Raw genomic sequence first — 24,714 nt, 5'->3', positions numbered from 1 at the left:
TCCAACATGATTACACATTTCTTAAAATTAATGTAAGATGAGTCATTATTTAAAATTATTTTAAGAATCCAGTATTTTTGAATTCCAATATAAATATACTTTAACATACCCTGCCTTAAAGGTGAAATGATGAAAATAAGTTTTATGATCTACTTTCATATTTGCGAAATGTTTTGAGAAAGGTATATCACATATACTCCAACCAAATCTGCTTTAAAGTGCATTTGAAAGGAAAAGATTTTTATATGCTATTGTTTTAATTAAATATAAAGGAAGGCACATTTGTGAGACAATAGCTATAGCCTATTTTATTTAAAAATTGTTTTAATTGTAGCAAGTCAACTCTAATATCACCACTAAGATACTTCATGGACGCATGAGATAAGCTGAAATCTATTTTTAGTTGAAAGGGTTCAATGAATACTCTGAATAAATTGGACATTGCTCTGGACTAGGGGTGAAATTCAATTTTTTCCCATACCGATTCTGTCGGTGTGGCTTGGTGGGTGTGGCAGGGGAAGGATACTGCAAAATCTCCATTCCTTCCTCACTCCAGGGGAAGGATACTGCAAAATTCCCATTCCCTCCTCACTCCTGGGGGAAAGGATACTGCAAAATCTCCATTCCTTCCCTACTCCAGAGGAAGGATACTGCAATATCCCCATTCCCACCCCACTCTGGGGCCAGCCAGAGGTGGTAATTGCCAGTTCTCAGTACTACTCAAAAATTTTGCTACCATTTCTCCAGAACCTGTTAGAACCTGCTGAATTTCACCTCTCCTCTGGTACTAAATTTTTGTTTAATATCAATAGGATGCATATAAATGATTTTTGTGACTTTGAGAGGATAACATCACTGGTCAAACACCACATCCCTGCTGCGAAAAAATCAGGACAACGTGAGAATGAGCTGAGCTATACCCTGCCTTTACAAAATGTGGATACGTTTTCAGGTAAATTTCAAGCTGTATAAACAAAATGAATTTAACTGTTTTTTCTTAAAGATCCCAAATAGTTGAGATCATATGAACCACCCTTTCCTGGATAAGAGAGGAAGATTGAAATGAAACCAGATAAAATTTGGTATTGCCCTATGTTCATTCCTTTGAGGAACATACAAATTAAAACATAATAAAAACCATTTAAAAATCAAGTTTGTAATTAACATTTAATAGTAACCACATGATAATGGAGAACCAGATAATTTAATAAACTGCTCTATAATAAAGAACGTATAAGATAGATCTTTTGCAGACCAAAGCCATTATAATCACAATTCTCATTGATTAATTAATAAAAGGCCCCTCACCCATATTGAATGTAAATTTGTTATAAGTAACTGTTCTGTTGAGCTCTCTGGTAGAATCCTCCCAAAAATGCACAGATACAATTTCAGACACACACACATTTGAAAGTTCAAAACAATGTTCTTTATAATGAAAATTCACTTAAACCAAGCTCTCTTTTGGTATAGCAAAGAGCACTGGTCTCCAAACAAACTGGTAATTTGTACAAGTCCTTATCAGTTCTGTGATACTTAGCTTGCAGCTGTGAGGCAATTCACAGTCCTTCTTCTTTCACAAAGTGAAACACACTTTGCTCTGGTTTAGTTTCAAAGCGGGGAAAAATCAGCACACAAAAGGTCAAAGTCAGTAAAGCAGTCATGAAACACAACGATCAGATAATCCTCCACAATGGCCAAACCCACAGGCTGCTATTTATAGCAGCCTCACTAATTACCACAGCCCCACCCAACCACAGGTGGCCTCATTTTCTTTGATAATAATCTCTCAGTTGTTGTTGCCTATGCATCGCTCTCCTCATGCGTGGCTGTATCATTAACTCTTGTTCTGAATCCAAGGAGGAGCTAGATAATTGATCTCCCTCTGAGCTGTCTGCCACACTCTCCTCCTCCCTGTCACTCATGTCTTCTTGGTCAGAGGAGCCTTCATCAGCAGATTCCACTGGGGGCAAAACAGGCCTGCAGCATGTGGATGTCTCCCTCACATCCACAGTCCTTGGGGCAGGAGCTGGGCCAGAGCTAACCACAACAGTAACCATGCAATTAATTTATAATATGGCGAATTCAAAATATTTTTGTGTTGGAGTATATTTTTCTTTTTTATCAATTTATATACTATGGTTATAGAGAACAATGTTTTATTGCACTGTTAGAGAATATATATTTATTATTCATTATTTTAAATTATACACACACACATTATAAGCAAAAATATGTTACACATATAAAATATAGTTTGTTGGCTATAAAAATTTAACTGCCTTGGATATGGCCTCTGGGGGGGCTGAGAGGCAAAAGGGAAGCAGTACGCTCCCTCTCATAGTTGGGTATACCAGGGTGATTCGACAGAGAAAAAAACCATATACCTCCTGAGACAGGAGGACCTCGGTTTATTCTCAAGCTGTTTAAATTAATATGTATCTTCCAAATACTGTACTTTTTAGTGATCTACTGATATAAATTTGCTTTGGAAGGAATGAATATATTAAAGAATACAATGATTTCAATGGATTTTCTTTTAAAAATGCTTGCATATTATCTAATATCCATTTCACAATCCTTTGATGAAGTTTCTGTGCTAAATTAACCAACATACTTCTTATTAAATTTGTCTGCTTTTTATATAATCACATAATACCATTGTCCATTAATTAGTAAATAAAAACTTCCATTATATTTTAAATCTCTTTTTCTGTCCTGGGCAGCTTTTCAAGATACAGTGTTATCTTTTGGTTTACAAACAATCACTTTATAAACAAAAAAATAGTATTTTTTTTAAAAAATATTCTGTAGGTAGAGTGAAATAAACCAGATTTTTTAAAATGAACTTTGCCTTTATTAGATTGATTGTTTTTATGTTTCTGAAATGGTGTTACTTTGGATACATTGATTAATTTTCTCAATCATATTACAACTGGTTTTTCATAGGCTCAGGAAGTAAACATTAAAAGCAAATCTTAAGAACAATTCACCTAACATTTCACTTTTTTTCAATTAAATGAAATTACACAAAGTTCCAATCCTTTCCTTTAAGTTGAAAGGATATGTCAATAGGTATGTGTTTTCTCTTACCCAATACATAGATTTGTTCCGTGATATGGATCTTCAGACAGACCTAGGGGTCATTAATTATGGAGTTACCATGACGACTCTGGAAGATGTCTTCTTGAGGCTAGAAGGAAATGAAAATATGAGGGAAGAAGGTAGAGTATTGTTTTCAGTATTATATTATTTTCAGGCTTCCTGCTGAGGAAAGTGTGTATTTGGACTGATAACTGTCTGAAAACCCAAGGAAGGTGCTAGACTGGGGTTCGGTAACCTGCGGCTCTGGAGCTGCATATGGCTGTTTGGGACTTCTGCCCTGGTTCCCTCTCATGGCAGAGGGATAAAAGGCCCATTATCCTGTTGTGGCAGTGGAATGGTTGGAGCCTTTGCGCATCCCTGCACTTGCCTTTGGGCAGCAAGAGCATTCCCCCCTGGAGATTTGCTGTTGCCACCAGCAAAGACTTCTGAGAGAGAATGGAGGGGGTGGATCTTGCTGGCTGGGGGCCAATCCCCCAAGCCTGGCCTTCCTCCTCCTTTGTCAGCGGAGCCAAGAGAAAGAAGAAGGTGGCGTTGGGAAGTGCTCCCTTCCCCTGCCGAGTGCCAAACACAACAGCCCTGCAGGGAGGAAGACCCAATACCCCCTCAAGCCTGCCCACTGCTCTTACAGCACCTTGCACTTCACAATGGGGGAGATTGGATTCCCTCCTCCTCCTGGAGCCCATTCCCTGCCCCACTTGCCCCTGGCAGCACTCTCTCTTCCCCCTCTCTCTCAGAGTGGAGAGATGAAATAAAGAGTGGGAGGAGAGGGGGGAAGAGAGAGAGAGCTATGAGAGACGAGCAAGAGGAAGATAGAGACGGTGAAAGAGGTGAGAGGGAGATGAGAGAGGGAAAAGGACACAGAGAGGGAGATACCTATTTCCCATAGAAAACATGGGGAGCCAAAAAACCTGAGTAGGTATGTCTGGGGCAGGGGGTTTCGTGTGAGTTGGTGGGAATGAGTGACATCAAGTTGACCATGCCCACCTAGGTTTTGTGATTCCCAGTGTTTTGTTTTCTGTGGGAAAGGGGCCCAAGTGACTCTTGGAGTGTTTAAGGTTGCAGGTTCCTGTGCTAGACTGATCTTTCAGTAACAGGTGATATAGCCAATAGGAAGAATAGGATGTGGGAAGAGGAAAGAGCAAGCATGGATAAGCAAGATTTTCCTTCAGTTGAAATTAAAATAATGGTTTGACTTTGAAAATGCTTTTAGATTATGGAATTCTTCATGGAGGGGAAGCGGCAGGAAAGGATGAAACGGAACAGGATAAACTGATGCTCTCAGACACGGGAAAGGTGACCATGAAAGGCACAGAGCTCTGGAGACAACAAGTTTATGCCATTGCAAGAATGCACTTTCTAAGCCTCAAGAGAGAGGGCAAAATATGGGGAGCCTTGTGAGTGTCTTTTTAAAAAATAATTTATCAATTTTATCTTTATTGCAAAAAGACTAGTATGGAAGACTAGATCATAGGCTCTTATCACAGAGTAAATTTGCCTCCATTAACCTTGAATAAGCTAAAGAAAAAACAGGTCTTAGTAACCCTTCAAAGTTGCAAACTGAGAAGTTAATGATATTTCGCATTTCTCCTTCCAAGTTTGGAAAGAGAAAAATGATCTCAGATGGGGTGCATTAATCAATGGTTCCAGCTACAATGGTACCTCTACTTACAAATTTAATTCATTCTGTAACCAGGTTCTTAAGTAGAAAATTTTGTAAGAAGGAGCAATTTTTCCCATAGGAATCAATGTAAAAGCAAATAATGCGTGCAATTGGGGAAACCACAGGGAGGGTGGAGGCACTGTTTCCTTCCAGGAGATTCCTAGAAAGGTCCCACAGAGGCTTTTCCCTGCCTTTTCTACTTATAGTTTCGGAGGCTTGGGTGTGTAAGTGGAAAATGGTTCTTGAGGCAAAAAAATCTTGAACACCCGGTACTTGTCTAGAAAAGTTTGTAAGTAGAGTTTGTAGGTAGAGGTACCATTGTATTTCATTCCCCTTGCTATGCTTCCAAACTATCCCAGCACTTACTCTACCCCAGCCAAGAGCTGGCATATTTATATTGCTTCTTTGAAATTGAAAAACAACCCCACAATATGAATAAACATAATGCCTAACAGACATCTGGAAACTAGCCCTTATCAAAAAACGTATCCCAGCCAGAAAAACTAAAACCAGACCCAGAACAACATAGGACACCACCACCAATCACCCTCACCAGACCGAAACCCACACCCACCCTACAGACCAAATACAACTACCATCCAGAAGCCAAACCACAGCAGAGCCTCCAACTGCTGCACCCCTCTCTGACACGCATGCAAAGCAAACTAACACACACCAGAACACAAACTCACAGCCAAACCCAAACCTAGGTTGTTACACCACAGATATACATTACAAAACAGCTGACTAATTTGCAGGCTCCAACTACACAGGATATCACCCCTAATCTGCAAACATCAACTAATCAGCATGCATCAGTTGCATCAATTACTCAAGGTGTTACCCCACCAACTAACCAGGAAGTTTCAACACAGCTTGCAGCAGCTGAGCCAGCATGCCACACCCATCCACCAGTATTTATAGAGGGAAGGCAGCTCAGATCACACTTTGTTCACCCTAGGACAAAGCCAAAAGCACCAGCCTGAAGATGATGAGTGTGACCTCGTTGAAATGTTACCAGGAATCTCTGAAACTTACATGGGAAGAAACCCGAATATGCAAAGACCTTCATATCTGTACCCATGAAAATCTATGAAAACAAATAAACATAGAGATAGAGATAGAGATAGAGATATAGATTATTATGATGATTCTGTGCTTCTGTGATTTCTGGTTCTGGTTTCTGCTATATATTGATATTGATATATCGATAAACTGATATTGATATTGATATTTATATTGATATCGATATATATAGATTATTATGATGATTCTGTGCTTCTGTGATTTCTGGTTCTGGTTTCTGCTGCATGGGTATTGCATACATGCATCATGCTTAATTAATTAATTAATTTTACTGTATATAAAGAAGTTTCTTTTATAAACAAATCCTGCTGACTTCTTTACTTTTGTGTTAGTTGGATTTCTGCAAGTTCTAACACAAAGTCAATGATTACATCAGATTCACTTAACAAATGTATAACTATCTGAATAGCGGCCATGATTCATTTAAAAACTATAGGAAGAAAGGTTTCTTAAAAACATATCAGGGTAATGTTGTTTCAATAGCTGACCAGCTGCTCTAATGTTATAATAATAATAATAATTATTATTATTATTTATTAGATTTGTATGCCGCCCTTCTTCGCAGACTCGGGGCGGCTCACAGCAATAATAAAAACAATGTATAACAAATCTAATAATTAAAAGTCACTAAAAACCCCTTATTAAAAAGCAAAACATACATACAAACATACCATGCATAAACTGTATAGGCCTGGGGGAGATGTCTCAATTCCCCCATGCCTAGCGGCAGAGGTGGGTTTTAAGAAGTTTACAAAAGACAAGGAGGGTGGGTTCCAGAGGGTCGGGGCTGCCAGAGAGAAGGCTCTTCCCCTGGGTCCCACCAGATGACATTGTTTAGTCGACGGGACCCTGAGAAGGCCAACTATTTGGGACCTAACCGGTCGCTGGGATTCATGTGGTGGAAGGCAGTCTCGGAGATATTCTGGCCCGATGCCATGAAGGGCTTTATAGGTCATAATCAACACTTTGAATTGTGACCGGAAACTGATCGGCAACCAATGCAGACTGCGGAGTGTTGGTGTGACATGGGCATACCTAGGGAAGCCCATGATTGCTCTTGCAGCTGCAATGTAACGATGATGGAATGGTAGTAATGAATCAGCAGGGTTATTTGACTGTTACCACTTTAAGAGACTGTATTATAAGAGAGGCCCTCTCCATGTGTGCTTCTGTGCTATAGTTGATGATTGATTGCCTGACTTTGCCTAGTATGTGTATGTACACTGCTCAAAATAAATAAATAAAGGGAACACTTAACACAATATAACACCAAGTAAATCAAATTTCTGTGAAATTAAACGGTCCACTTAGGAAGCAACACTAATTGAGAATCAATTTCACATGCTTTTGTGCACATTCAACTTTGTACAGAACAAAGTATTCAATGAGAATATTTCATTCATTCAGATCTAGGATGTGGTATTTGAGTGTTCCCTTTATTTTTTGAGCAGTATATATATTCATTGTACATAAACCACTACATGTTTACTGTATTTTGCTCCTGGGTTGTCTCAAAATAGTCACACTGTGTGAAATCTGACAAAACATTTTAAAACTTCGATATACCGTATTTTTCAGAGTATAAAATGCACCTCCCACCCTCAAAGTGGCTGAAAATTTGGGTGCATCTTATGGTCCGAATGTAGCTTTTTCAGTCCCCGTCCCCCCCAGCCCTAATGAGGTGCTAATGATCTTCCCAGCTTTCAGGATTTTTTCATTACTACTCTGAAGGGGTTTTTTAGCCCTATGTCTTTGCAGACTTGTTTTCATTGCTATCCCCCCCCCCAAAAAAAAAGTTTGTTTCAGCCCTAACAAGGTGGTAACAACCTTCCCAACTTGGAATATTTTTTCATTCTTTCTTGAAATGTTTTCCCCCAGCCCTAAGTCTCTGCAGGCTTGGTTTCATTGCTATTCCATCTGAACAAGATTTTTTTTCCTAGCCCTAACCAAGGGATAAATTGATCTGCTGAAGCTGACCAGACTAAATACCTGATAGGTAGATTTTTTCCTCTATTTTCCTCCCCCAAAACTAAGGTACATCTTATACTCCAGTGTATCTTATACTCAGAAAAATACAGTAAATAGGAATCTTTATGGATGACTGAAGTTGCTCTCCAGTCCTTCAAGAATTCTGATAACACACTTCATTCATTATCAAATGTTTCTGCTCTATAATGCCTAATGTTATAAATGCAATAGAATGGAACTAATCAAACATCACTTTTCTCCTATGCTTAATAAGAATTTCATTATCCTAGGCTACTACTTACTACAGTTTTGTTATCACCTTATATTTTCCAACTTGCAAGCTATGCTATTTGGTCGAATCTTCACTATGAAGAGATTCATCCTGGGCTTTATTTTGAGCCAGGGAAACAGTTTTTCAAAGGGACATCAGGACTTCTGGTCCTTAATAATACAGGTAAGAATGCAAAACAAAATTTGAAACATTGATAGTTTTATGATATTCCTAATTGGGGTTCAATTCTGTTGGCTCCTAAATTGGCTTGAGAACTTTCGCCTGAACATGAGCTGAACTTAAAACTGCTGAAGAATAAAGTCAGAGATTTGTGAGATAGTTGGTGCCTTAATGATTCTTTATATTTAACTTCAGAATGCAAGAGTAAGACCTAGTAGAATTCTAAGCTGAACCATCTCTGTTCATACGCATTGCTAAATAATACTACTTTTAAGAACATTGGGCACAGTCTTATTTTTAAATAATCTGACTGGAGAAAATCAGGATGAATCCAAGTGGTTTATGCTTGGAGATCCAATCCCTTTCTACCAGCCAAAGAATGAAAAGGCAAAAAAGAGGATACCTGAACTATAGCACAAAGTTTAACTCGGGTACAGTACAATAAATCTAAAAGGAGAGTCCCTCCCATTCCTTTGCTGAGCTAGGATACATTTTGATCCAAAACAGTTTCAACCATGTTTTAGCAATTTAGAATTCAGCAGTTTGTTGGCTTAAAATATCTACAATACATAAGTACCACAATTTATGAGTTTCAAATTGGGAAATTGGGAATCTCTGCCCTTAGTACTAGTTTGCAAAACACAAATTTAAAAAAAGAGGAGCAGAAAATGTGTATACTGCAATAAAGGGCTAGTTCATTGAGCAAATTGTGCAATCTCCCTTATTCTTAAAATGCATTTGGAAACCAGCATATCATTCATAAAACCATTCATACCATTCATAAAATACTGTATTAAGCAATATGGCCAATTGAATAATTAGAAACCTTTCTAAAATTGTTCCTTCTAAAGTTGTGTATCTTATAATGATTGGCTCTCTCAGCATATTTAAGTTCCTAGAGATGATACCTACTGAATTATATTATCATAAAATCAGTGTGTAAAAAATGTACCTTTATATGAGCTTCATTAAGGAGGATTATGCTGGCTGAGAAATTTCATTCAGCAATGTTTGGAGACCAATATTTTTCCATCCTAATGGCTTTACAGATATAATTTCATTTAAATTATGTACTGTTCATTGTTTGGATGCTCTCTTCCTTGATTGCTCTGCAAATTCATTTTATCATTTTTATTCTTTTCCAGGTGAAAAAATTGATAATTTTATCCAGGCACTGAAAAGTCAAAACATCCTGATGGACGTCATCTCTGGTGACATAGTCAGTGACCAGCTGGTTCACAATGGAGCCATAAAAGTAGACCTTGAAAACAAGGTAACTGTCAGCTCTGAAATTGTTCTGTCCCCCACCCCTTTTCCATTTCTGTAGTTTTCTATTAGGGATTCTTTCACATGGCTTCGGGCTTGACAAAGCTTGGGAACAAAGGGGGGGGAGGAGTTGTACCTAAAACAAACTGGTTCATTCCTGGGGAAAATGAAAGTTTCAGTTTTATTGAGGTTGAAAGCCTGGAAAAATTCAGAATCGGCTTTCCACCAGTTAATGCTAAAATGTTGTCTCCTACTTTAAATAAAAGCTGTTCTTTGAGAATCAGCTTTGGAGTTTGGTATTGAAATGGAGCCATTACTCAGAATCTTGACAGTAATTATAAGTTCTTTTCCACCTTTCTGAGAATTTATCAAGGGATTTAATATAACTGCCTGAAGAGATGATAACTTCTCTTCAAGAAAACCCTGTGGTACTTTAGTAGAGTCATAATAACACAAAAGAAAAGGAAGACTAATTTTGGTCCATAATCGAAAATGGACCCCAAATCCTAGAGAAATACTAAAGAACAGTAATAGTAACAAGAGTAATAAAAGTATATAGTATTTCTACTAGAGATGCAAACAATATTGTATAAATCAGTGGTGGGTTTTTCTTTTCTTCACTGTCGGTTCACTCCTTCATGCGCCAGATTCAGGGGCATTTTGGGGGCGTAACAGGTCTGGGTCACTGCTGGTTCTAGTGACCCAGGCCACCAAATGAATTTTAATTTTACTATGTTAAAATGTGTTTTATTTTTTAATTGACCAAGTGGTTTGGTTTGCATTCTAAAAAAAGACATAGCATACATATGTCAGAGGTACACAATATATGGTCCACAGTGAATGGCCAGAGTAACTGCTAAATTAAATTTTTTAAAAATATTCCATAAGGAGAAAAGTATAAAATATTTCTGTAAGTACATAAAGTATAAAATAATTATACTCTTACTAGTTTCTCCTGGTCCTGCTTAACTCTTTGTAATAATCCCACATACTTTGGGAGGAAATTAAGATCTCAGTTCAAAGGCCAAATTAGATCTTAGTTTTAAAAAGGTGCATTCATATTTTTTGCCATTTTTCAAATTATAAAAAAAATAAGTTAAGTTTGCAATTATGTAAATTATATTCTTTAGAACTGTTTTTCTTATTTTGGGTCCCTTGTGTTCTGACTTTTTGTCTTGGTTCAGAAATACAGGTTCACGCTTATGTGCCACATGGAGATAACTAACTGCTATCCTGTGCTTGTCAACACCATCAGTAATGCATTTTTGCATATGTTTAATTCTACTGCCCATCTTCGAACTTGGAATCATGTATATTTCGGAGTAAGTGACACAGAGGAATATCAAATGAATGTTTTTTTGTGTGTACAGGAAGCATCAGGGAAAATATTCCTGTTTACTTTTCAGTATAATCTATTCATAGTTTTCAGGATATTATATAAAGCTAAAAGAAGCATCAGTTGTGGGAGTGCTTAAAATGTTCAAGGAATATCTCCTGCAATGTTGTCCCATCTCTAGTCATTCATGGGGAAGTTGAATTTTATGCAATCAATGAGATTGCATTCCTGATGAATGTTGTTTTAATGACAGAATCGTATGTGGTTGAAAGAAGAGTCATGTGACACAGCTACAATAGTATTTATGTTAAGGCTGATAGAATTCAACAAAGTTACTCCTGAACCAAGAGAGCATAGTGTGTCTCTTACAAAAATAAATTGATTTTACAATATAATGCACTTTCCAGTTAACATATTCATAAGTACTTGTTTGCTCTCAGTCCATTAAATCCTGTTGCTACATTTTGGGCTTTGCAGAATAATACATCTGAGTTCTCAGTTTTGAAATTTAGGTTAAATTTGGCAAGCACAACTTCTTCAACTATCATAAGCATGGTTCCCACTCAGTTCTTGTACAATTGCCGCAATGAAAAAAAAAGTCAAGAAGCATCATTAAAATCATTTGCACCCCAAACAGAAAATATCCTTTTACCAATAAAGGAGAATATTTGTAGCTCAGGGTTGAAATGCAGGGTTTCTGGTATTCTCTGAGTTTGGTTGTTTTCTTGAAGACAATTTTTTGCCATACACACACACATACACACAGAGATATATGTATGTATATGTCTATATACTGCTCAAAAAAGTAAAGGCAACACTTAAACAACAGAATATAACTCCAAGTAAATCAAATTTCTGTGAATATTATTATTCACGGAAGAATTATTATTATTATTAATAACTATTATATTATGACATTTTATCACAATGGAATTAAAACATACTTTAATTTATTCCTCAGAATTTTTTAAAGTCTTACTTCTGGATCTTTGTGCAACTTTACATGACTGCGGCCTCAGTTTTGTTACCTGCTTTTCCAGCACAATTTGCAATGCGAAGCAATCAAGATTACATGGTAAAATAATTATATTTCTTTGATTTTTTTCAAAGTTTTTTGAAGATGTGCCTATATTGGAAGTACAAGTGTGACATCTGAAAATGACAGCAGGAGGATGTTAAAAGGCTCTGTCAACTGCCACAGGTGGACAGTATCTGTAATCAGATTTTATCTCTCATTAATCATTATAGCTATGAAGCCATCGTTGACTTGGAGACTTTGGCCTGCCACACTTTATGCTTCGGAACGTATTCCTGCTGTGGGAACTTGGGAGGGGCTGTTGCATAAGGAATGTAGAGATGTAACCATAACAAATTACTTCTAGATTCTCAAGGTCATCCTTCGTTCAGTACCTTCCCAGAAACTGATGGGAGTAACGGACACATTGGCAGAAGATGACTGGTCAAAGTATTGATCTTGTGGTTTGGGGAGCAATGGAATGAACTGGGTGAAGAAATCTTCATAGCTTTAGATTTGGGTTTGTCAGAGATGTGCCAACATACATGTAGCTACATGTAACAACATGTAGCTATGTTAATAAATTGGAACTTTGAGGAATGCTATGTCTTGGACTCCGACTTAATTTTGGATTCTATTTGGAACCCTGACATGGCTTTTTAAATATCATTGAAATTTTCTTGACTTTGTGCTGATGTTAACTAATACAAATGTATTATTTAAAAAAAAATAGATTGGATTTCAAGGTTGCCCGAACTCAAAAAAAATAACCCTTTGGGTAGCTTACAATATTTAAAATAACGCATACATAATTTCAAAAATTTAAAACTACATAAGTAATGCTTGAGGGAAATCATGAAGGGTATCAAAATATGTTAAACCCAGCCATGGGAATAGAGTCTGATCCTGAAAGACTTCCAGAACATTTGAAGAGAAAAAGCCATATGTATTTCTGAGAGAATGCTCTTCTAGAATTTCATTAACATACCATGATGATGGCAAATTGATGATATGCAAATAGTGACATTATCATGCCAATGTAACTAGATATTTGAGGCAAGTGTGAAGGTTTTGCTGTATATGTCCTTTGCCCTTCTTTTATTTGTTTGTTTGTTTATTTATTTATTTATTTATTCATTCATTTAAAATTAAAATTTAAAATTTAATTTATGGTCTGCCCAACTCCTTCCAGACTGTGGGTGGCATACAAAATCTAAAAACAATCTAAAAACAGTTAAAAAACATAGATAAAATAAAAGCCATTCATATCTTTTTCAGACAGATCTGGGACCATTGCTCGAAGGCCCCAGGCCTGCCATCAGAGACAGACTTTCACAACTTTCCTCAGGGCCAGTAGGGTGGGGCCAGTACAAACTTCCAGGGCTAGCTGGTTCCAGAGAGCCAGTGCCACCACAGAGAAGGCCTTCCCACGCAGCCCCGCCAACTGACACTGTCTAGTCGAAGGGACCCAGAGAAAGCCAATCCTGTGAGCCCTAATCATTCGTTGGCAGCTCTATGCAGAAGGCGGTCATACCATAACTATTAAATTAAAACGTGATGCAACACTGAAAAAAAATTACATCTTACATTAAGAATCAATGCACAATTTACAAAAGAAAAGATTTTGTAACAAGATTTTAGGGGACTTAAGACTATAAAAAGGAGCTTATATCTAAAAATGTAAGGAACAAGTTTATCCAGAAAGGTCACTGGTAAAACGAGTAATATGTCAGAAACTGTCTGCATGTAGTGTTTTTGTCCTCCATCCTCTTCTTACTCTGAGTGCAATTTATTGGGGGAAAACAGTCATCCGTCATCAGATCCAAAGTAAAGGTGTGAAGGGAATCTACACAGTGCAACAAGTCTTTCTCTTAAGAGCTTGGCTGCTGCTGATGTTGAGGAGGAGGAGGGTGTTTAATGAAGATGCCAAGGCATTCTACACAGGCTGTGATTATATATATCCCCAAACACCCAACACTTTACACTTAGATTATCTACAGTTGACCTATCCAGATTCCCAAGAGGTCAGTAAGGGGCAAGTACAAGTGCACTAGAGTGCCTTCCGCCCCCTGTCCTATTACTCTCCTATATCTCCTATACCTTTCTTCTATTCTTAAATCTCTTCTTCTACTCTTTCATTGATATGTTCTATGATTATATCTTCTTTTCTATTATTTCTTAGATATATTTTACTATGAGTATCTCCTCTATAACCTTCATCATGTATTTTACTATGTGTATATATATATATACCCACTAAAACCCTCATTGTGTATTGGACAAAATAAATAAATAAATAAAAAATAAAAATATAGAAAAAAATACCTATTAGGAGTCAGCCCTTTTTGAGTTTTATCCTAAGCAAGAGCGACCTTTACTAGATAAAAGACCTTTAACTTTTCTTCTACAATATTAAACAATGGTTATAAGTAACAAAGTGTCTTGGTATGACAATATTTGTGAAAAAGAAAGAAATGAGAGAGGAAAGAGGGGCATTCAGATTTGTAAGACACGGTTACTACAACTTTAAATAGTAGTGGCCTACAAAACTTTCATTTTCTAGGTGGGTTGGCCTTGAAAGGCTGTTGGCTTTCTTCTGATATATCAACATACTGATGAAAGTTGTGGAATGGAAGAAAGAAGTAGTATTGTATTTATGTCACACTCATGAATTGAATTTTTGCAGACCTTTAATTAAATAGTTCAGTCATTACAGTGATACATTGTCTTACGAATGAGGTTTGTAAGGTGAAAAGTTTGTAAGACGAAACAATGTTTCTCATTGGAATCAATGGAAAAGCGATTAATGCGTGCAAGCCCAAAATTCACCTCTTTTGTCAGCCGAAGCGCCCGTTTTTGCACTGCTGGAATTCCCCTGCTGGGATTTCCCTGCAGCATCCCAAAAACGTGGAAGTCCAGAGGTGGGGTTTCCCATGGAGGGGAGCCTCAGGGGAATCCCAGCAGCGCAAAGATGGGTGCTTCGCTGGCAACGGATGGTCCTGAGGTGGGGTTTCCCAATGAGGGGAGCCTTCGCCTGGCAACAGGGGCATCCCAGCGGCGGCGGTGAGTTCGTAAGGTGAAATAGTTCAGAAGAAAAGGCAAAAAAATCTTAAACCCTGGGTTCGTATCTCGAAAAGTTCGTATTACGAGGGGTTCGTAAGACGAGGTATCACTATATTTGGTAATTTTATTCCCTTTTTTTCTAGATAAGAACTCGCTCCCAGCTGCGGATTGCAGGACTTTTTCCTTCTGCCTACTGGTGTGGACAAGCTCTGGTGGATATGCCCTTGCATTGCATTCTACTTCTTTTAGTTCTTTGGCCATGGTTTTTAAAAATAGGAAATGTAGAGCCTCAATTTATGGCCAGCTTGATTTTCTGCTTGGTAATTGAATTTCATTCATTTTTAACATGTGATTTTTAGTCATCTTTCACATTTACAATTTTTAATGACAAGAATTCACATCTTTTTATAATAATCAGAATACAGGTAGTCCTCAAATAACAAAGTTACAGTGGTAATGAAAAAAGTGACTTATGACCAGAGGTGGGCATGAGGTGGAACGGCATTCCTTGCATAGGTCTGGCAAAAATGGACCTGCACGTGCAGGTCCATAACGGGCGGCCGTGCACACACCGTGCATATGGGATTTGGCTTCTGCACACATGCAGAAGCTGAATCTCGCTGCCCCAGCCAGCAGCAACAGCCGCACCTGCCAACAAGCCGTAGGAGTCCAGGGAGGTTGCACCAGGACAATTTCCACACAGGATAAGCTCTGCAGCCTTTCCCAGGACAACGCCAATCTGGCAACGGGAGCAAGAAGAACAGGAAGAGGATCTGAAACTTTGTAGTGGCATGCTGAGTGGAGCCAGGCTGCCCTGCCTTCTTAAAGAGAAGCGGGTGGTTTAAGAAGGTGGGGCCAGCCCTGTTCTGCTCAGCAACTCACTACAAAGTTTCAGATCCCCTTCCCATTCTTCCTGCCCCCACTCAGCCCCACTCAGCTCGGTTGCCCCACTTTCTGTGCAGAGCCATAGCTGGGGAGGCTGATCCTTCTGCTAGATAAAATGGTAAAAAAGATAAAAAAGCCAGGTAAAAATGGGGGTGGGGGCGCAAGCTCAGAGAGGAAGATGTGGAACAGGTCCACGGCTCTCTTTGGCCTCCTGCAAGCTGAGGGGACCACCATTGCAAGCGGGAAATGGGTCTCAGTTCCTGCCGCCTTGGGACACCTGCTTGGTTATTTAGCTCAGCATTAAACAGGCCACGAAGTCTGGGGTGATGGTTGGTTTGTGCCTGGTTTGTGCGTCCTTCCCCAATTCAGTTTTAGCGCAAGGCGGAGGGTGGGCGCCTCACTATTATTTTTGCCTCCATCCAGACCACCCAATCCTCATGCACACCACGCACAAACCAGCCATCGCCCCAGACTTTGTGGGCCTCCCTGCTGAGCCAAGCAGCCAAGTGGGTGCTCCAAGGGGGAGGGAACCAAGGCCCACCACATGCTTGCAATGGCACCTCCCCTCAGCTTCCAGGAGACCAGAGAGAGACGTGGACCTTGTCTGTCTGCCTCTCTGAGCTTGCGTTGGCTGCTGCTGTTGCTGGAGCTTCGCTTGGCATTTTCTTGCTTCTGCTGTGGAAGCAACGAAATGCTGAGTGAAGCAACAGCGACAGCCAGCCCAAGGTTCGCTGCATGGCTGTGCTCTTCTACGCTGCAGCAGGCATCTCAGGCCGTGGCGATGGGGTGGGTGAGTGAGTCACCCCATCGCCACAGTGAGAGATGCCTGCTGTGGCATAGGAGAGCACAGCTGCGCGGCCGGAGCTGGGGGGGAGGCACCGCTTTCCAATTGCTTGACATTTCCTTGCTTCAGTGCATTTGCAGAAGCAAGGAAATGCCAAAAATTGGCAAAATGGTGTGCGCACTTCAGCCTCTGCGCATGCACAGGAAGCTGAAGGATGCACACACTTCCTCCCCCACTGGAGCATTCCAGTAGGGCCGTGCATAGCTGCCTTTTACTGCTTATGACCATTTTTCACACTTTACAATCCTTACAGGTTCCCATGGTCACGTGATCAAAATGTGGATGCTCAGCAACCGATTCATATTTATGGTTGCAGTATCCAGAGGTCATGTGATCACCTTTTATGACCTTCTGATAAGCAAAATCAATGGGGACCTCATTTAATTTAACTCATTTAACAACCGTGTTGCTAGCTTAATAACTGCAGTGTTTCACCTAACAACTGTTGCAAAAAAAAAGGTAATAAAAACTCACTTAAAAAATTTCTCACTTAGCCACAGAAATTTGAGGCTCAATGGTGGGTATATGTTGAGGACTATTTGTAGTTTGTTCTACAGACTTTGAATAATATGTGTTTAATCACCAACAGTCTGAAAAAGCCACTCCCCAACAGTGAACTAGAAATAAACCGGCAGATAAACCAGTTCATCACCTTTAGAAGACAGTGGTGGTTAATGGCCAGTGAGGTTTGGGGGGCTGGTGACCATAAGTGAAGCCAAATGCAAACTTAGATTTGGAAATATCTTGGAAATAAACAAAGTTCATTAGGAAAGAAATTGGTTGTTTCCACTAACGTACAAGCTGACTAAAACAATCAGAGGATTTAGGGGAGGGGTTTTTGCTGGACCATTCACCACCACAAAAGCATTCATTTAGACCTATGGCCATAGCCTTGCTCAAACTCTCTACCACCAGCAAGAAAGATAAGAAGTAGTCCGCAACAGAAGATCACAATCAGAACTGGAATTCTGGCCGCTAAGCAATGCAGTCAGTAGGAGAGACCTCACATGACAGGACCCAATTTCCCAAACATTTTACCTTGGTTGTTAAAGGAGTCACATGGTGATTAAGTGAATCTGGTTTCCCCAATTGACTTTGCTTATCAGAAGCTGGCTGAGAAGGTTCCAAATCATGCAGGGGAATGCAATAATTATAAATTTGAATTGATTGTCAAACATCTAAATTGCAATCATAGGACAGATGGGGGTGGGGTGAGGATCATAACTTTGGGGATAGATCATGTCACTTTTTCTGAGGCCATTGTTAAATAGGTGGTTGTATATCGAAAACTACCTGTAAGGAAAGCAAAATTAAATTGAATTGGTCAATGTGGTATATCATTCCTACTGATTCATATCATATAATGAGGAAAGAATAATAAAGAATATAAAACTTTGCAAAAACATTGCCGGGTATTAGGCATAGCTTTTGCAGAAATAAAAGGAAATACATTGATTCAAAATAGTATATATTAACGGACCTTCTATTGACATAGAATAAGATCACTTTTTATTTTGCTAAAGTTCTTTTCCTTGATGCTGCAAAGATTTTGACAATCTTTCTTTCAAGGGTGTGGATTTTCTCTGATGGGAATGATTCAGGGTTGATAACCAAGCTTTGTAATGCACATATAAATAGCTACTAATTGTTTTACAATGAATTACTTTCACTCAACCAAAATACTTGCTATGTCAGCTTGGTAAACAAGTTCCTTATACTTAAAGCATTGTATGAAATCATAGTAGTACCTCTAGATACGAGCTGCTCCACATGCGAGTATTCCAAGTTACGAGCCGAGACGCGAGCAAAATTTCTGTTCGACACCCGAGCTCAAATTTGGGATACAAGTCGAGCTTCCACTAGGTGGCGCAAGAATTCCTTGCTTCAAGTTACCTCCGCGCGAAAAACAAAGTCTAAAGGCATTCGTTCGAGATGCGAGTTGATCGACATACGAGCTCGGGTCTGGAACGAATTAGACTCGTATGTCGAGATACCACTGTATTGTAAAAAAGACAGTTTGGTATAGTGTTTACGATACCAGGCTGGAAATTGGGAGATTCTGAGTTCTAGTACTGTTTTAGGCAAAAACCAGTTAGATGACCTTGCGTCCGTCACTTTCTCTCAACTCTAAGAAGGAAAAGCACTTCTGAAAAACCTTGCCAAGAATACTGTAGGGACTTGTCCAGGCAAGACTCAAACATGATCCGCCCAGAGTCCAATTGGAGTTGGGTGGCAGATAAATCCCATAAATAAATGATTGAAGAGAATTAAAAAAACATCACTATGAGCTATTAAAATGAAATATTTTTTTTTGCTTTTTTTGGTAAGACATTAGCCAATTGTTAATACAAAGCTTTCTTCTGCGCAGGTGGCATTTTTCATTGGTTACAGCATGTCGATTGTTTTATTCCTATACATCATCGCCTTCATATTTCGCAAAAAAAAGCATACTGCCAGTTTTTGGTCGATCACCTCTATTTTAGTAAGTATATGCCCAATGTATCCATATGCCAGGGGCCGCTTCTTAGCAAGGGGATGGTTGGAGGCAGCTTGATGTATTCTTGGTTGACAACTATGTGGCCTGCAAGATTGTATGGCCACACTGCTGGCCAGAAAGGCTCCAGTTGGGAGAATCAAGTAGAAGGTGGAATCGGTCTTTCAAAAGTGGACTTGTATGGTCTGCATTGGGGCTTTAAAAGAAGGCTAACTATTGCACCATTCTGTTGCCACTTACTGCTATGTACCAGGCATGTAGCTGCAATCACTGTTTCCAAGGGAGACAGATTGGTTTTGTGGAACAGAATTTTTGCTGTTTGGTGTATGATGGTTATAGACAGGCAGAGAAATAGCCTTGGAGCAAACAAGTTCTAGGAAGAGAGATAGTATTAAGAAGAGACTCAGGCTGACTCCAGTCTGTTTCCTTGGGGTATAAGCAAGAGGGCAGAAAAAGCATAATCAGTCTTGGAAGATTCTGTAACTTATAGAAGAAAAAAAAAAGGGAAACACTAGAAGAAAATTAGTCGTTGACTCATGGATAGCAATGATGAAATGGAAAAGCTAGGGTAGTTTAATTGAAATCACCATATAATGTGTCAAGTCAAGGCAGAGGTTATAGAAAAGAAAATTTGGTAAAGTGACTTCATTTGTGAAAAAGTATTAAAATATTTTCCTTTCATTTTAGGTCATGCTGTTTTTCTCCACAGTATATATGATGACAAGGTCAATTTCAGAGGACTACATAAGACACCTCTTAAGTTTTTTTCTTCCTATGTTTCCAGTTACAGCTTTTATAATATATTTTACAATTGTAAGTGCAATATCATAGCCTCTTATGAAAATTAGACCTGAGAATAAACAGCTTTTCATCCACTCAGTTTGTATAGGAAATACAATAATCCGGTAAAAAAAAGTTCTCTGAATTTTTCACAGGAAGCAGAACTTCTCCAACAATTTCTCAAGAGAAGGACTGTCTCTTCCCAAAACTAAATTTTTTTTTTTCCTTCAAAGTGAATTCTAGAAAAAACATTTTTCTTTCTTTCTTTTTGGGAGCTCTGTTTCAGTTGGTTCCTTTTGCCTCATTGGATGCAGGGCAGTGGACAGTTAGACAAAGCAATGTTGTAAGCCAACCTCAAGTTTAAATGGGTGTCAACTCCAGTCATAATCCCATTTGCTTAAGTCTATGTAGAGAATGGGCTCGAAAGCCCAAAAGAATGGGTCAATCTTAGTATAAAAGAGATGGGAGATTTGCACCCTATCTGACCAAATATCTCAAGTCCCAGACTTAGTTCTGAGTTCTGCTAAAGTTTTATCAATCCCCAAAATATCAATCCCCCACAGGTTCTTCTTTGAACTAATAATAACCAGATTCATTCAGACTCCATAGACACATAATACTGGAAGGTTGGTTGAATTTTTGGATCTGTTCAATGGCTGGAGGAAACTGGCTTTACAAAACAAAGCTACCTCTCCACTTCCCTCACAAAAGAATCCTAAATTATTAACAGCTTCATCTATTTTAAAAACGGATTCTATAGTTCCCAAACTACGTTCTATTTTAACTATTATTTTATGGGCACTTAAACTATACTATATTCTTTGAAGTCCAATTTTACCATATGTTTCTATCATTCCATTCTTTATTTCTATAATGTTTGTTTATTCCTGACCTCTCTATTTTTGTTTTCACCTTCATATTGTAGTCATTTTCTATTAAGCTGTTTTCACCTATGCCCTTTTACTTTTTGTTTTCACCTATATCCCTGTGGTCACTGACTATAAAGCTATACATTTTTTCTCCAGAATTCATTCTCTCTCTCACCTCTCTCTCTCTCTCTTATTTTTTCTAAAGTTCTTTTCTATTTCTGTTTGGACAAAATGTCTTAGCTCCCCACCGCCACCACTTTTTCCTCTTATTTATTCCCAGCTGGGCTTCTTGATGCTTGTCCTTTTCCAAATCTTGACTCGGTCTGAGGGACACAATATATTTTCCCTCAGGCCAGGCCAGAAGGAGGAGGGGAGAAGCACAAGGATTTAGAATTTGGAATTTGCTCCGGCAGTCTGCCCTTTCTTGGATGAAATAGAAATACAGATAATAACTGTCCTTTTTTATTCCTTCGGCTTTTTAAATAGCTGCTGGAAGGCCGTCACTTTGATAACCATCATGTTTCAAATGAGACACATCTCTTTATATCTACTTTCATGGTGAGAACTGAATGTATTTATTTATAGTACCAGGGCCCATGTTTGTATATATACACAGATCTTCAATGGAATGGTTTTTGTTATTGGGAATAGATTTTGCATTATTTCTTTAGCCCTCCTGAGGCATTAGGAAAATAATAATATTCACTATGAGAGCGAGGTGAGGGGCTTGCTACAAACCATAAAATTCCACCTGTGAATTCCCTCAAAAGACACCCACCCACTTGTATAGCATTAATGTGAGATGGAGGGGAAGAGTTTTGGCCTAGACTTCAGTATATGGCCATTGCCAAAACAAAGGCAGACATTAATAGTATACAGTACACTGCCCACCTTTTAAGTGACACCACAAAATACATTATACTAACAGACTTGAAATTTTGGGCTTAGACAATTTGGAATTTCACCATCTTTGATCCAACCTAAGCGTAGTACGTAAAATTATCTGCCACAATGTCCTACCTGTCAATAAATACTTCCGCTTCAATCGCTACAATACTGAGCACATAATGGATACAAATTTGTGGTAAACTGCCGAACTTGATTGCAGAAAATATCACTTCAGTAACAGAATCGTCAATGCCTGGAATACTTTGACTTTGTGGTTTCCTCCCCAACTTCCTCAAAACGTTACCCTTAGACTGTCTACTGTCGACCTCACCCATTCCTAAGTGGTCTTTCAGGGGTGTGCATAAGCGCACCAGCATGCCTACCGTCTCTGTCGTAATGTAATTTATGACTCTGGTGGAGAGAATCACAATTTGGATTGAACAGAAACATAATGTGAATTGAAGATTATTCTGATTCCTGCTGAACCAGTCAGAACATTGTTCTGTATAATCTGTATAACCACACTGCTGGATATATGATTGTAATTTTCTATTTTTGCTTGTATTTAGCCCTACTTGCATTGTATAATCCTCATATTTTTACTACGTTATCTTGTGATGAAATATGACCAGACAGTTATGAAAAGAGATCCCATTTTTAGGTTTGTATATATTGTAATAGGCATGCAGTGTGTTATGGATATGTTCATTAGTTGGATGAAAGCAATTATATTAATAATAAAGTTGATTGCATGCCATCAAGCTGGAGTCAACTCTTAGTGGCCACATAGATTTTCTTCATGACAGTCTTTCCTAACCTTGTCCTTCATGCTTTCTAATGCTGCAGCCATTTCTACTATCATTGAGTCCATCCATCTTGCTACTGGTTACTTCTATTTCCTTATATCAACTATCTCTCCTAAGTGTTGTGTGCCTCATAAAGAAAGCAATGGAAACAAAATCAAAAGGTACAATTTACTATAGGTAGTCTTTGACTTACAACAGTTCGCTTAGTGACCATTTGAAGTTACAACAACACTGAAAACAAATGAATTATGACAATTTTTCATTCTTATGATTGTTGCAGCATCCCCATGGCCATGTGATTTACATTTGGATGCCTGACAACTGACTCACATTTATGACAGTTGCGGTGTCCTGGGGTCATGTGGAGTTGCAGGTTGCACGCAGTACGGGCGGGATTGGCGATCTATTAGAGTAAATGGAATTGCGCATGCATCTCTGTACCCCTGATGTGTGCTCTTGTGTGCCTGTGTGAGATTTGGCTTCTGTGCATGCTCTGGAAATGAAATCTCACACAAGGACACTCTTGTGTGTGAAATTTCACCCATTTCCAGTGGGGTTTTTTGCTTCCGTACATGCGTGGAAGCATAAATATCTGCAAAAATCACCAAAACCGTGCTCTCACATGCGTCTTCAGACAAGATTTGGCTTCTAGCATATGTGCAGAAGTCAAATCTCATGCTGAAATGCTGGTCGCCGATCGCGTTCCGGGAGCGGGGTGAAGAGTAAGCCCCTCCTGGTCATATGATCCACTTTTGCAACCTTCTGACAAGCAAAGTCAATGGGGAAGTCAGATTTACTTAACAACCATGTTACTAATTTAACAAATGCAGTGATTCGCTTAAGAAATGTGGCAAGAAAAGTTGTATGATGGGGCAAAACTCAATTAAAAATTTCTTACTTAGCAACATAAATTTTGGGCTCAATTGTGCTTGTAAATTGAAGACTACCTGTAGTAGATCCATCCTGGTTGGTGGAACACCTTCTAGGACAATAAATGCCAACTTGTTGCCACTATCAAGTAGTCATTTATGGCAGCTCAATGAGGGAGAAAGCCAAAAGGCCCACAAAATGTGATTCTGTCTGTGGGGAGAGGTGGGTGGAAGGCCAGTTATAATCTGGGAAGAAGTAGGTGACAAAATGTCCTCAATTTCTTGCAGACACAGGTGCCAGAAATCGCCTAATGTGTCAGGTTTGTTCCCTTTCTAAGGTCTTTCCCATGATCATTTTTGTTGAGGGATTTTTCTCATTTAATCTCAAAAGCTCTGAACCTTCCGCAACCTTCCAAATTGTGATAGTAATAGTATACTTTATTGATTAGTCAGTTGACCATATCAGAGCCTTCCTAATTTAAATTACCCTTTATTCTTTGAGATTAAATCACTTGCTATATCTTTGCCCCCTAGGATTTCTCCACAAAGAAAAAGAACCCATCAGAATCCCGAAGAGCTCAGTCAAGCAGATGACAGAGATGTCCTAGATGAAAGGACCAGAGCTCATAGTGCACTGGCTTCTGTCAATGAAGAAGAGGTATAGCATAACTATTGGGCTTTTCTTATTTTGAAACAAAATGTATAACTTGTTCTAAGAACATATTTGATTTACTCATGAAATATAACTAAATGCACAAACCTGCATAGCATCTTACCTAAAACCTTTTACACTGCAAATATACAGTATATTTATCTTAAGGCTATTGAGGCACTATTGAAATAAGAAAACACAAGAGTTCAAAAATGCTCAGATTGTATTTGGAAAGAAATTACTATGTCCTATGTTTTGGGTCATCTGGATAGGCAGGACTAGGCACTGAGAAGGGTATGGGTATAAGCTGAATTTTCCCCAAAGAGATGCTTTTGATTTGTGCTGGTGTTTGATGATGAAAGATTCCAATTCTTAAAATGGACACATGCTGGTGGAGGCCAAAGATATAGATAAAAGATAGATAATAATGTGGTAAGCAGACAATGGGAAAGCTCTGTCTGGACACACTGGAAATCAGATCCAGGTAGATATAAGTTCAACTACAATCAGGGGTGAAATGTTCCCAGTTCAGGTGTGCCTGCAGGTTATCGGAGAGCCAGTCGCGATGACACTGCCATTTGGCTTCTTTGCTTTGCACATGCTTTGCTTTGCGCATGGACAGAATGCTTTGTACATGCGCAGAGGTTAAAAGAACCCAAATGGTGGTATCTGGACAG

General features: G+C 38.8%; 1 protein-coding gene across 2 annotated transcripts in view; it reads left to right on the top strand.

The window, feature by feature from the left end:
* Window positions 1-24,714, top strand: part of LOC139161326 (ABC-type organic anion transporter ABCA8-like) — a 72,076-nt gene that overhangs the window by 29,064 nt on the left and 18,298 nt on the right. The window contains exons 17-29 of one of the 2 annotated variants that reach the window (XM_070740308.1): window positions 813-952; window positions 3,105-3,224; window positions 4,316-4,499; window positions 8,161-8,273; window positions 9,416-9,543; window positions 10,721-10,858; window positions 11,834-11,947; window positions 15,094-15,270; window positions 19,048-19,161; window positions 19,861-19,986; window positions 21,309-21,380; window positions 22,280-22,371; window positions 23,920-24,043. In XM_070740308.1, coding sequence (XP_070596409.1) covers window positions 813-952; window positions 3,105-3,224; window positions 4,316-4,499; window positions 8,161-8,273; window positions 9,416-9,543; window positions 10,721-10,858; window positions 11,834-11,947; window positions 15,094-15,270; window positions 19,048-19,161; window positions 19,861-19,986; window positions 21,309-21,380; window positions 22,280-22,371; window positions 23,920-24,043 — 1,642 coding nt within the window. Of the gene's footprint in view, window positions 1-812; window positions 953-3,104; window positions 3,225-4,315; window positions 4,500-8,109; window positions 8,274-9,415; window positions 9,544-10,720; window positions 10,859-11,833; window positions 11,948-15,093; window positions 15,271-19,047; window positions 19,162-19,860; window positions 19,987-21,308; window positions 21,381-22,279; window positions 22,372-23,919; window positions 24,044-24,714 lie in introns of both variants that reach the window. The other variant, XM_070740306.1, reaches the window with a different exon arrangement.

This window comes from Erythrolamprus reginae, chromosome 2 (assembly GCF_031021105.1).
Source record: "Erythrolamprus reginae isolate rEryReg1 chromosome 2, rEryReg1.hap1, whole genome shotgun sequence".
Taxonomy (NCBI): domain Eukaryota; kingdom Metazoa; phylum Chordata; class Lepidosauria; order Squamata; family Dipsadidae; genus Erythrolamprus; species Erythrolamprus reginae.
The sequence above is the reverse complement of the archived record's forward strand: the minus strand, read 5'-3'. Positions and strand labels throughout refer to the sequence as shown.